This window comes from Pituophis catenifer, unplaced genomic scaffold (assembly GCF_029215685.1).
Source record: "Pituophis catenifer annectens isolate HBS135680 unplaced genomic scaffold, rPitCat1.0.hap2 SCAF_6, whole genome shotgun sequence".
NCBI lineage: Eukaryota > Metazoa > Chordata > Lepidosauria > Squamata > Colubridae > Pituophis > Pituophis catenifer.
Genome location: NW_027256886.1, coordinates 28391631 through 28405489, shown reverse-complemented (window position 1 = coordinate 28405489; position 13859 = coordinate 28391631). Strand labels below are relative to the sequence as shown.

The 13859-nt window shown below is 37.4% G+C and overlaps 1 protein-coding gene across 1 annotated transcript in view; it reads right to left on the bottom strand.

Moving 5' to 3' along the window:
• The window catches only part of GK5 (glycerol kinase 5), a 33776-nt gene extending 20264 nt beyond the window's left edge, over positions 1–13512 (bottom strand). The window contains exons 1-4 of the mRNA XM_070945202.1: positions 13315–13512; positions 8428–8521; positions 7572–7647; positions 946–1039 (exon numbers count right to left, since the gene is read on the bottom strand). Of these exons, the coding sequence (XP_070801303.1) occupies positions 946–1039; positions 7572–7647; positions 8428–8521; positions 13315–13494 (444 nt within the window). The 5' untranslated portion in view covers positions 13495–13512. The remainder of the gene's footprint in view (positions 1–945; positions 1040–7571; positions 7648–8427; positions 8522–13314) is intronic.
• Positions 13513–13859: the final 347 nt, after the last annotated feature.

The window sequence follows — 13859 nt, the reverse complement described above, 5'->3', positions numbered from 1 at the left end:
GGTTCTCACCTTTAAAGCGCTCCATGGCTTAGGGCCAGGGTATTTACGAGACCGCCTGCTGCTACCGATAACCTCTATTGGCTCTGTGAGAGCCAATACGCTCTCACAGAGAGGGCCTCCTCAGGGTGCCGTCGGTCAAGCAATGTCGGCTGGCGGCCCCCAGGGGGAGGGCCTTCTCTGTGGGAGCACCCGCCCTCTGGAACGAGCTACCTCCCAGAATACGGCTGATTCCGGATCTCCGCACTTTCCGTAAGGCCCTGAAGAAGTTTTTATTTCAGCAAGCCGGCCTGGCCTGAATAGGTTTTAGGGGTTTTTAATTGTATTGCTAGGGGTTTTAAATTGGGGCAGCCGTTTAATTTAATTTATTTTTAATTATTTTAACTTTTATATTGCATGTTATTTTAATTCTCGGCTGTTCACCGCCCTGAGTCCCTTTGGGGAGAAGGGCGGGATATAAATTTAATAAATAAAATAAAATAAATAAATAAATGTCTGAATTTTGATCACATGACCACGAAGATGCTGCAACAGTTTTAAGTCCCTTTTTTTTAGTGCTATTGTTAAGTCAAAGACTACCTGTACCAACATTTTTATTTAATTGCCATAAGCTTATTTTACAAAATCTGCGTAGTTCTAGATCTAATAATAAAAACCAAGCTATATAATATGCTGGGAGATTCATGTCTAATTCTGCCTTCTAATCTTGTAGTTTACAAAATTCAGCTTTGGAAGAGAGAATCTATTTGCCATTTAGAAAAGGAGAATTGAAAGAAAAATTCAAACATCCTCACCTATGATATTGTTTCTTTCATAAAAATACAGGTAGTTTAAAGAAGTAACAACAAATACCAGCCTTCTCTACAGTAAGGGCATACATATTCGCACCCATGCAAAGTTCCTTCCACCCTTCATCCAACTTACTTTCAACACAAAGAAGTATCTTACCTTCATTAAAAAAGATCTGTTCCAGGATTTAACAAGGTTAGCAGCTCTCACATCTTGCCAACTTATGAAATTATGAAAAGGTTTCCCTGTCTTTCTGGAAGAGCAAAAAGGAATAATTGACTTTCCAATTGCTTCACTAATATTAACTTATAGTTCAGTAACAGAGTTTAGATATCAGCTCTAAACAGATTACAGATTTTGTCTTTTAAATGCATGTGGACTGCTGAATCTTGTCCTGATGGGAAGAAAAACCAGAAAGTCCAGTTGCCTCTTGAAAAAGCACCTTGGGACAACCATGACCTGGATGACTGAGAATCTCCATGGATTTCTAACTTGTACCAATTATTTCTTGTCCTCATTTCTGTGGCAATAGAACAGTTCCTGACAATCATCTCAGTGTACTTCAATACTGATATAATCTCTACTTTCAATCTTCTGTTCTCCAGATTTATCATGCCAAGTTCCTTTGGCTTGAACTCAAGACCTTGTTTCATCTCTTTTGCTTCCACCCAATCTGTTCTAGTTAATGTCCTTTTGGAAATGGTGCCCAGAATCTTCTCATAGTCCTAAGGCATGGTCTCCACAGTGCGCTGAGAATGTTTCTTCTAATGCTGCACAGAACTCTTTTAACGTAAGTCTCACTTGTTTGTCTCGTGTTCAGTCATCAATGACCATACCCTCAGTGTAATGGTTCTAAGCCCCTGTATTTTCTCTCTCTAAATACAGTATTTTACATTTCTCCCTGTTGAAGGATATCTTGCTCTTCTTAGCCCTGTTTTCCAAACTGAGCAGTTTAGAATGCAATATTTTAAGATCCTGGTTACTGGCCAGATTTCCTAATTGTGTTTCGACTGCAAACAGGATGAGCTTTTATCCATTTTAAATTGTTGACTAATATTGGGCCAACACAGAGACCATTACGTGTCTCCAACTCACTATGAAACTATTAATGTTGACTGAAGTGTGGTTAACTAGTTAATTATGGAGCCATTCTATTGCAGCACTATCCACCCATACCAGTATAGTTTTTTTTATCTTGTCAAAGAGATAAGATTTGTCTCACCTATTTTTGCAAAACTGCTGACTTTTAGAAGGATAGCACAGTCTTCGTTTTGGCTACAAAATGGCCTACTTTATTATCTACTCTTCAATATATTACAGATATTGATTTTAGACTTACTGTCAATTATTATGTTAACTTTATTTTTCTTTTCTTAATGCCGGGTACTCTATTTACTCTTCCCCTATCCTGTAACACTTTTTCCCTCCACGATTCCTCAAAGGAATCCTCAAAGTTATTATGTCCTATAACTGACATAAGTTCAAGTTCTAATAATTCTTCAGCCAGATCCTTCAGTATTTTAAGTGTATTTCCTTAGGACATGGGGACCTGTCCCAATTAGTTGAAGTGCTGGATTTCAGGGAAGTGTTGGGCTTTAGTGACTTTGCTCTACACAACAGCTTTTCTGTTATGACATGAAAGCGTAACTAATAGATCCAAAGTAGCTGACTGGAGCCTTCTGTTGTTTGTCCCTAATCTACGCTACTCAAATCATCATTTCCTTTGGAGAGAAAGAGCCAAAAACTCATGCTTTCTCTTAATCATGTTAGGATCTCTCAGTCTGAACTAAGCCATAATTTTACATCTTCTTTGATTCCCTCTTGCTACTGACATGTATGAAGAAATTCTTCTTATTGGATTTTGCCTCAGTGAAAAGCTTTAGCTTTCCACCTTTGCCTTCCTGACCTTATAACTAATTTCTGAGGTAAACATGGGAAAACTTCTTTGAACGTTAATGCTTTCTTCCACTTCAAATAAGCACTCTTCTTTAATCTCAAACTCCTTTGTGAGCTGCCATGGGCTCCTTTGAGATTAAACCACCTTTTTGTTTCCAAGTAAACTCAACTAGTGACAAAATCTTTAAGGTTTTGTTCCTATGCATTTTCTTTACTATTTTATTTATTAAAAATAGTCTTTCTAAAATCGATACTTTTATTTGACCTGTTTAAACTGAATTTTTGTTAAGATCAACTCTAGGAAATCGTAATCAGTTCAGCTTCAACATTTCATTTTTTAATATATTCAATCAATGACTTCCTGTTAATAAGGAACAAATCTAAGGAACAAATTTCCTTTTGTCTAATCATTTGAAAGACATAATTATCACCAACACAGAACAAAATTAATCTGACATCTCCTGTTTGACAAAATTAACTTTCCAACATGTCTAGGTAGTTGAATTCTCCACCAATCAAGCCTCATTTGTCTGAGGCTTGTTATTTATTTCAATAAATAATCTATCTGTTCTATGGCATCAGATTTCTAGCAAAACATCAATTCTCGCCCTTTATTCTAGCCTAGATACTTTTATCTTCTCGTTTTCCTTTGTCTAGATTCCTTCATTCCTGAAATGCAGTATTGTATTACTTCCTGTCTTGCATTTCCTGTTTCTTTGAAGCAAGCTATACTCATTAAGCCCAATATTTATCCTATGTATTTCTGCTAATCCTTACTTGCCCTTACATTTTGTTAAAAAAGAGACCCAGTGGTTAAGGTGCCATGCTAGAAACCAGGAGACTCTGAGTTCTAGTCCTATCTTAGCGATGAAAACCAGCTGGGTGACTCTTTCTCAGACCAACTCACCTCACAGTTGTTGTAGGAAAATAGGGGGAGGAAGGAGTATTAAATGTGTTCGCCACCTTGAGTTACTTATAAAAATAAAGAGATTTCTGAGAACCTCTGAAAAACAGTAATTGATGCTCACCAGGCTGGAAATGGTAACAAATATATCCAAAGGGTTTGGATTCCACTGGTCTACTATCAAGAAGCTCAAGTACAAATGGAGGCAATTCAACATCAACGTTACCCTTCCCAGGAATGGTCAAACAACTAAGATCACACCAGGAGCAAGGCATAAATTCTCCAAGAGGGGTTCAAAGAATCCCAGGGTAAGATATCAGAAAGTAAAGAATTATCTTACACTGATGAATATCAGTGTTCATCAAACCACCACCAAAAAAAGAAAATTGCTGCCCATTTACTATTTGTGAAAAAGTATGTGGGTAAACTAGAAAGCTTCTGGAAGAATGTTCTGTGGAAGTAACAGAACTTTTTGGCTTAAAGTTGAAGTGTTATATTTGACAAGAAGCAAACACTGCATTCCAGTATAAGAACAGTGTCCCATCTGTGAAAATGGTGGTGGCAGAATAATGGTTTGGAGTTGCTTTGTTGCCTCTGGATCAGGACAGCTTGCCATCATTGATGGAACTATGAAATCTGAATTATGACTGCAAAATTCTACAGGAAAATGTCAGCATGTCTGTGCATGAACTGAAAATCAAGAGAAAGAAGTCAAGCTGTAAGACAACAATCCAAAACACACAAGCCATACAACCAAAGAATAGTTAAAGCAGAAGAAATTTAATGTTATGGAATGGTCAAATCAAAGTCCTGAGCTTAATCTTAGAAAAACATTGTGAAAGGACAGGAAACGGATAATTTGTGCAAGGAAGCCCACCAGTACCCTGAACTGAAGCTGTTCTGTAAGGAATAAACTAAAGTTTCTCCAAGCCAACATACAGGACTGATCAACACCTATTGGAAAGGTTTAGTCGCAGTTATTTCTGCCCAAGAGAAGCAATTACTAAAAGCAAAAGTTCACATATTTTTGCCACATACAAATACAGACCTTTGATCATTTTCCTCAATGTACAAATGAACAATAGTTCAATAAACTTATTTAATTGGGTTTTTAAAATCTAGTTTTAGAAGTTGTGTGGAGAATAGATCACATTTTAGATAATATGTATGCAGAAATATTAAATTCAAAAGGGTTTACCAACTTTTAAGGACTGTTGTATATTTAAAAAGCAAATTTCAAAGCATAATTTTTCAATCAGTTATTGAAATAACTACAGGGAATTCTATGTCAAAAGCAAAACTGCTCTTAAACTCTAGGGCAAGAAGACTTAAAACATAAACCAAATAATTTATGATAACATTAATTATTGGATTCTATCTCTTCACATAACAAATTGGATGCACCATGCTTGAAAGTAAAATGAAATCCTGTGTGTAAAGAAAAGTGATATTGTACAACCAACAATTTTAACACAAATTTCTCCCTAACTCAAGGTACAGGTAAGGTCTTTGTTGCAGTTAAATATTTCATAAGTAGGTCTTTATGTTCATTACATATAAAGACACATACATTACACATGTAAATTAGTTTGAAAATTAATTTAACTAATCCTCAATTGATGACCAATTGTTTAGCAACTGTTTGAAGTTACAATGGTGCTGAACAAGTGTGTTTACAATAGGTCCTTGAAATTCTGGCTGTCCCAACATTAATTAATAATTTATTATTATTATTATTATTATTATTATTATTATTATTATTATTATTATTATTATTATTATTATTATATTTCTATACCGCCTTTTTCCCGTAGGACTCAAGGCGGTGTACAGTCAAGAAAAATATAGACACACAAACATCATAAAATTGCTAATTAAAATTATTGCTTAGTTTGGTCAATTAAATAAAACCCAGAATTAGATAACATTTAAAAAATCATTCACATGTTTGTATGTTTAGCCCTGCCTGTTGGAACATCAGGGTCTTGAGGGCACGGCGGAAAGCATGGAGATCAGGGATATTCCGTATCTCCGGGGGCAGTTCATTCCAAAGGGTTGGAGCCCCACAGAGAAGGCCCTCCCCCTGGGAGTCGCCAGTCGACATAATTTGACTGACGGTACCCTGAGTAGTCCCTCCCTGTGAGAACGAACTGGTCGGTGGGAGGCTATTGGTGGCAAAAGACGGTCTTGTAGGTACCCAGGTCCTAAGCCATGGAGCGCTTTAAAGGTGATAACACCTTGAATCGCACCCGGAAGACCACCGGGAGCCAGTGCAGCTCACGTAGGAGAGGTGTTACATGGGCGTAACGAGCTGCGCCCATAATCACCCGTGCGGCTACGTTCTGGACCAGTTGGAGCCTCCGGGTGCTTTTCAAGGGGAGCCCCATGTAGAGAGCATTACAGTAGTCCATACGGGAGGTAACTAGGGCATGAGTGACTGTGCGCAAGGATTAGATTAGATTACATGATTGAAATCTGGGCACTTGATGACTAGCTGGCACTTATGATGGATGCACTGCCTCATGTGATTGTCATTCGTGACCTTACCTGACAACTTCACACATGCAAAGTCAATGGGGAAACCGCAGGGAAGCTCATAAGTTATCTCTGCCACCCAGTAGTAGTCACTGCCAGCTCATTAGTTACCTGTGCACCTTTCCTCCACCCGTTACTGCTACCCCTGGCCCCTCCATATGCAGATGCCTAACTGGCCACCTGCGCACCTTCCCCACCCAGTAGATCACTGTCATAATAGAACTGAAAACTATTCAAAAACATCAGCCTTAATGTCATTGTCCTTATCTACAGGACGTGAATTAGTAAGAATTAAGCTTAGGCTGTTTATTACTTTTTTCTATTCTTTGTATCTTAACTAGGACAACTTAATACCTTAACTAAAGAATTCAAAACAATCAGAACTATTTCTACATAAGAACATTTTAGTAGAATAACTGGTTTTGCAATGGTGAGATTTATGTCGTGGAAGAGATTTAAAAACCCACCTGTTTTTATATTCCTTTCTCCCTATTCAAAATGTTGAAATGACCAGTAGTACTTTGTTTAAAATTTTTGAAAGAGATTGTTTTCTACCCCGCCCTACTTCTCAATTTACAGTTTATTGTTGTAATTCTTCCTAGGATATATAGTATTTCTTTAATTTATTCACATATGGAAGAATTCTAACTGAATAGTTGAGATAATTATTGAACTAATTTTACTTATCAAATGTATAAAACTGTCCACAGAACAAGAATTTAGGAAAGAAATCTCAATATTCATATTATTCATAGAAATTTATTCCTGCAACTTGTGTAAATACATACCCTCTTAATTATACATTATACATTTTTTAATTTCATCAGAAAGTATTTTATATAAAGACAGTAATTATGATATACAGATTCCCAAATATTTGACAGAATTTACATTAAGCTGTGTTCTTTCTGCCCTCTAAGCTGTTAATATATTAACTAGTTTAATGGAATCAATGATAAGACTATTTTGGGCAGGCGAGACAGATTTGACAACTACCCTAGTCAAGCGCTATTGATGTAAGACTAATATTCAACACATTATATTGGAAAAAAAACAATTTGAAAGAAACTGAAAAAGACAGGTTGCTGTTAATATTCAACAGTACTAAAATTTATCAATAGGCAATGCAGGAAGGAGAAAAGAGGTTGAAATAGTAATAACTTAACATCCTAGATTGAAAACTTTACAGCAATGATGGCTATAGTTATGAATTAAAAGGTCTTAATTCATTAAGAGGTCTCTAATTCTAGGCTGATAATATTATGATACAAATCCAGTTTTACATACAGACATCCACAATTTTAATTAATAGGATTAGTTATGGACACCTCTAGCAGATATTATGTTATATGTTTGGTCACTGCCTGTCCCCATCCGCCACTACATATGTCTCCTAATTGAGGGAAAGATATCAGAGATCTGTGGTATCAGTTATAACCTTTATACATACTTGTTCCATGTAATGAAAGTTGCACGTTGTGTTGAAAGTCCAAGAGCAGAGATTTGATTCATTTTAAGTCCTGCAACTAAAAGATATATTTATTTATTTTATAAGATTTGTATGGTTATCCATACAAATCTTCGGGCGGGTCATAGGAATAAAACTACAAACCCCACAAAAAACCTATGCTTGCATCAACCAATTGTCTCCAAGCTTCACCAATCTATCTCAGTGTCTAAGTAAAGAGACAGGTTTAGATGCCCTTAATTTAAACAAGAATAGCTGAATAATTATGGTGGTGTTGATTGAGTTTAATAATTAATCCACATGCATAAATGTTTCAATAAATATAAGTTTTTTCATTAAAATAAACTTAACTAATAATCACAATTATTTAATTCGGTTTCTAAAAGGTGATGTGAATGTAAAATAGGCTTTCCAAAGAAAAGTAGCTCCCATATGTTGTGAGCTCTTTTGTGAAGGCCTTAGCTTTAATCTAGGTATTGTGATAGAATGTGCACCTAGAAAATTAGTGGGTACGAGTTTTGCCACTACAGACCTTTCCAAGGACGAGGCAGTAATTTCTACTGGGTTAGAAGGTTATAGCTTTAGTTTCACAAGATTCTGTCCATTAGATGAAAGCAAATAAAGGACTGAATTTGATTTTACTGTGTCATTTTTGAGCTTGAACCTAACCTTGAATGTGTCTCATCTTTGAGCATGAACCTGACCTTGAATATCTGAGCTTGAACCTGAGCTTGAACAAGTCTCATCTTTGAGCTTGAACCTGAACCGCAACATATAATAAATTTAATATGGCAGTATTAAGTTTTGAAAGAGGAAATTAATATGGTTGCATGATTACCTTGAACTGCTTCTTTAATCACATCAATGAACTGGGTCCACAGACTTTCAGGGTCTAATTCAACCCAACCGGGCTGAGGATGAAGAGCCTCTACCTATTAAGGGAAACACAAGTTTACCAAGATCATAGATGTTAATGATTTTGATGAAGATTACAAAAAAGTATCTTCCCATATTAAAAGAATTAAAGTTGTTCAGCTTATTTCTCACATACTTATAACTCACATTCTCTTTTTAAAAAATAGGCAAACGTAATTACAGCACAGCCATTAGAAATCAATATACAGTTGCAAGAAAAAGTATGTGAACCCCTTGGGATTACGTGGAGTTTTGCATGAATTGGTCATAAAATGTGCTCTGAACTTCATCTAAGTCACAACAATAGAAAAACACAGTCTGCTTAAAATAATACTACACAAACATTAGATGTTGCCATGGTTTAATGGAACATAACATGTAAACATTCACAGTGCAGGGAGGAAAAAGTATGTGAATCTTTGGACTTAATAACTGGTTGACCCTCCTTTGGCAGCAGTTTCCTGTAGCTTCCTGTAGAAGGCAACTGAGGGGCGGTGGGTAGGCGGAGCGATGTGGACGGGCAGCCTGGTGGTCCCACACGGGCCAGATTAATGGCTTCAGTGGGCTGTATCCGGCCCGCGGGCTGTAGTTTCTACGTAGAAGCTACTTAACAGCTGCATGATTCACTTAATAACTGCAATGATTTGCTTAATGTGGCAAAGGTTGTACGGTGAGTCAAAACTCACTTAACCCTAACCCTTGCTTAGCAATGAAACTTTTCGACTCAATTATAGTCAAGGACTATCTGCATTAGCTTTCTGTGGTAAGCACATCTTGTGCATGGTATATTATGTATTTGAACATACCAAGAATGAGAAAGATTGAGAAAAAGCTGAACTATTATTACAGATAGTCATTGACATATGACCACAACTGAGCTCAGCTTTTGTTGCTAAGTGAAACATTTGTTAAGTGAATTTTGGCCCATTTTACGACCATTCTTGCCACAGTTAAGTGAATGACTACAGTTGTTAAATTAGTAGTACTGTTGTTAAGGGAATATAGCTTCTCCATTGCCTTTGCTTGTCAGATAGTTACCAAAGGGGATCATATGATACTGTGACATTGCAACCATCATGAGTCAGTTGCCAAGCATCTGAATTTGATCACTGACAATGGGGATACTGCAATGGTCCCCTGATAATAAGCTCAATCGGGCTTTTAAGCGCATGTGCTAAAATAAGACCCCCCCAAACATAAGTCCTCCCCAAAAATAAGCCCTCCCCAAAAATATTTAATTGCATGCATAGCCGGTCCCTGCCATTTCCTCTGGTTAGGGTTAGAAAGACAGAGCTGGAAATCAGGTAAGATGGCACACTCCATGCGCCCCAAAAGAATAAGACCTCCCCAAAAATAAGGCCAAGCGCTTATTTCGGGGTTCAAAAAAATATAAGACAGGGTCTTATTTTCGGGGAAACATGATAACAAGCAGCATAGCTACTAAACGTATTTTTAAAAATATTTCACAGGATTATTGCATTAATAGTTGGAAGAGATAATGAAGACGTATAGTAGTTCAGTTCACAACCCAAAGCAAGAATCCTCTACTCCAGCGTCCCAACAAAATCTATTTATTAGATTATTAAATTTCTATGTGGCCCATCTCACTAATACAGCACCTCTAGGCAGTTTACAATATATATAAAAAGTTAAAAGGTCCTAAAACAATTAAAAAACAATTAAAATAAAACAGTTAAAAGTTAAGAACCAAGATGATAGGCAACCTGAGAATCTTCTCTAGCCTATCAGTCAAATTTAGCAAGTCCCTATTGACCAAGTTTTTGAGCTCTTCCAGAAGGCCAGGAGTATGGGGGTGGATCTCATCTGTGATGAGAGAATATTCCAAAGGGTGGGGGCCACAGCAGAAGATGTTCATTTCAATCTGCTTAAACACAATAGACAGTTGGGAAGATCTCTTTGAAAGAAATATGCAATAACTATTACTGTACTTAAGCAAAATAACTGAGTAGTAGGTACGAAGTAAAAACATTTTTAAGCCCAATTTTGAAGTGGCTCAGGTAGATTCCTATCTGATTCACAGAGTATATGGAAGGAAAAGAGAAATGGAACAATCAGAATTGCAAAGTTCTTTTATTTTAGCCAATCTTAATAAAAATAGCTTGTCTTCTTGTGGCTTCATTTCCTGGTCTGGTCTATCCAGTGGGGCTGACAAAGACTTTTAGTATATTTATTTATTGATTGGGGCATATATGTCATTCCAATTCAAACAGGATATCCATTAGCTTAAGTGATAGACAAATCTCACCTACACAAAGACAAATTGTTCTCACTGAATAACTCTTAGTATTAGAAATTTTTCCCTAGTGCCAAAATATACTTCCTTGTAATTAAAACTTATTTTCTTGACTTGTTTTCTGGATCAGTTCTGCCCCACTTCCCATATAAGAGCCTTTCGGATATTGGAAGACAGCTATTATTACTACCTATAGTCTTCACTAGGCTAAATATACTTACAAAGTTTTTCTTTCTAGGCTGCTTATAACCATGGTTTGGTTTTACAGGTGGTCCTCAGGTTACAACCACTCATTTAGCAACTGTTTGAAATTTGTGACAGCACTAAATGAGAAGGATGTATGACCAGTCCCCAGAGTTTCAGCCTCCCGCAGTCACATGATGTTGATCTGGGTGTTTGGCTTGCAATTACAATGCCATGTGATCAGTTTCCGATATTCCCTATTGGTTTCCCGAAAGCAAAGTCAATAAAGAAACAGACAGGAAGCCAGAAGTTGCTATTGCATAAAGTCCTCATTTAATAATGACAACCAGGACTACCATTAAGTGACGTAGTCACACGATCTTGCTAGTCATAAAGTGCGATATCGTGTGACTGTGTCACTTAGTGGTCCCAAATGCCATAATAAACTAAGGACTTTATTTATATCCCACTACAAGCTACAATCTTAAGGGACTCTTGGCAATTTATGGAAAGTTGGTTAACTCTGGTCAGTTTGTCAATGGCATTTTTAAATTCCAGCCTTAATAACTGGAAACAATGAGTTAATGCAGTCAGGTACTAAATAGAGAGGAAGAATGACTTTTTAACATTGCATATCTGTTGAAGTAGCCTAGAACTGCATTTGTTTTTTTTTTTACTATTGCATCACATTCCTGACTCATATTCAGTTTGTGATTTAGCGCAATATCCAGATTCTTTTTGCATTTAGCACCGCCCAACATGATCCCCTCCCCCATTCTATCTTTTCTTAGTCAATCTAAGAAAAACCCATTTTGCTCTGCATGTCTTCCTGTAAATTTATATTCCTGGTTTCTGCCTATTATTTCAGTTTATAAAATCTTCCAGAATCTTCATACTTTGCACTATTATCCTTCATCTTTATGCAAATTTCACTGCCATATTTTTAGTAGGTTATCTAATCCATTTAAAAATATGTTGAATAGCACAAGGAGAATAACTAGAATTCAGCCGTGTGGTATGCCACGCAAACACTTCCTTTCAGTTTGATATGGGTTCCCCCTCCCAATAAACTTTATGTCTTTTTCAATAAGCTTTATATCCAGACACTGGTAGCATCATGGTCAAGATTGCATTTTGCTACTCTTTCTATTCGCATTTCATGGGAGATCTGTGCACTATCACTGTACTTTCGAACATTTATTTGTATCCCACTTTGTTATTTTTACAAGCAACTCAAGGCGATGAATGCTTTTAATACTCCTTCCTCTTATTTTCCCCATAACAACCACCCTGTGAGACGAGTTGTGCCTGGCCCAAGGTCACCCAGCTGGTTTTTATGGCTAAGGCAAGACTTGAATTGGAAATGTTATTGCTTTCAAAAGTACTAACACCTACATTTTTATATTATTTATCTTCAACTTTGAAAAATGTTCAAAGGTAACATGGATAGTATCTATGGTGTGATTATTAAGGTTAAATACTGAAATTTTAAAACAGTATTTAAGCATTACATAGAGTAGGATATCTGTAAATGCTGCAATAAGAGGTCAGCATATCATGCAGTCCATGCGTTAATCATGGACTTTTGTTATTCACATTCCTACTGCATAAACAGTTCAGAATCAGTGCCACATAGGAAACCAAAGCAAAATCCAATTTCTATATAACCATTATAGGTCAATGTGCAACTTATTTTTACTACTTATACTACTAAACAAGAACAAAAAGACAAGCAAGTTGTATATCTATATTTTAATGATGACAGAAGTTGCAATGTACATTACAGAAAAACTACAAAGCCCAATGTGATCACTAAATCAGAGGCTAGGGCAAAAACAAAACAAAACAAAACCCCCAGTTCTTTCTTCATTCATAAAACAGTGGAAAAAAACATACTGCCCAGAAATAGTAAAAGACTAAGAAGAAACCAGCTTGGATTACAGGAGGCAACTGTTTATAAAATATACACCAAGGAAAAACTTAATAATTATATATAATTTATGGAAAGGCAGCAAGTGCCACTGAATTTAAACAGTAACTCTCTCCCTACAATTTAGGAATACGAGTCTCTGAGTTTATTTGTAAGTAAACTATGAAGTTGGCACAACCATGATTTACTGAATCAATTATACTGAGCCGAATTATTTACTGAACACACGAGCTGAGTACACACATTTTGGACTAACATATGTTTGGATGGTTCATGATTCAGTGTCTTGTGTGCTCACAATTTTTGGATTAGGACCGCGTTGTACTGAGTTGCAATCTTAGGGAATAGCATAAAACAATCCCCAAAGAACTCGGTGAGTAAAACGGAGTTAAAGGAACCTCATTATGTCGGGCCTTCTTCCCCGAGGCCCGCACAATTCTCACCTGTTTGCTACTGAATCCTTTGAGGACCGCCGCCTTGTCGTACACATGGCACCGTATCACCGTGCTGCCCACGTCTATCCCCAAGATATACTTCACCTCCGGGGCAAGAGCGCAGGCCGTGGCACCGCTGGCGGTGGAGGCATCGGTGGCCGCTGCTGCGCCACTATCGATCAGTTTCATCCGCGCTGCGCCTCTTCAAAGCCCAGGCAAGCAACTTTCCGCAGAATCTAACGCAAGTCTTCCCGCAATGGCTCCGGCGGAAAGTGTCAACCGACTCTTTGGGGGGCCGGCATAGAGCCGCCCTTACTTCAGGGGCGGGTTTTATGAGGCGACAAAAAGGGGGCGGAGGCTGTTCGCAGAAAAGCTGGTAGGGAAACGAAAGAATCGCGCGGGGAAGCCGGAGCCAACCAGGGGAAGGAAATAGGATGAGAGAACTGGGCAGAGTCGCTGCCTTTGTCGGATTTGATTTCCCAGGCGGCTCCCGTGAATCCTTTATTCTAATGTAACTCCAGAGACGTGTAGGAAGTTAGCACCCAGCCCTTTCC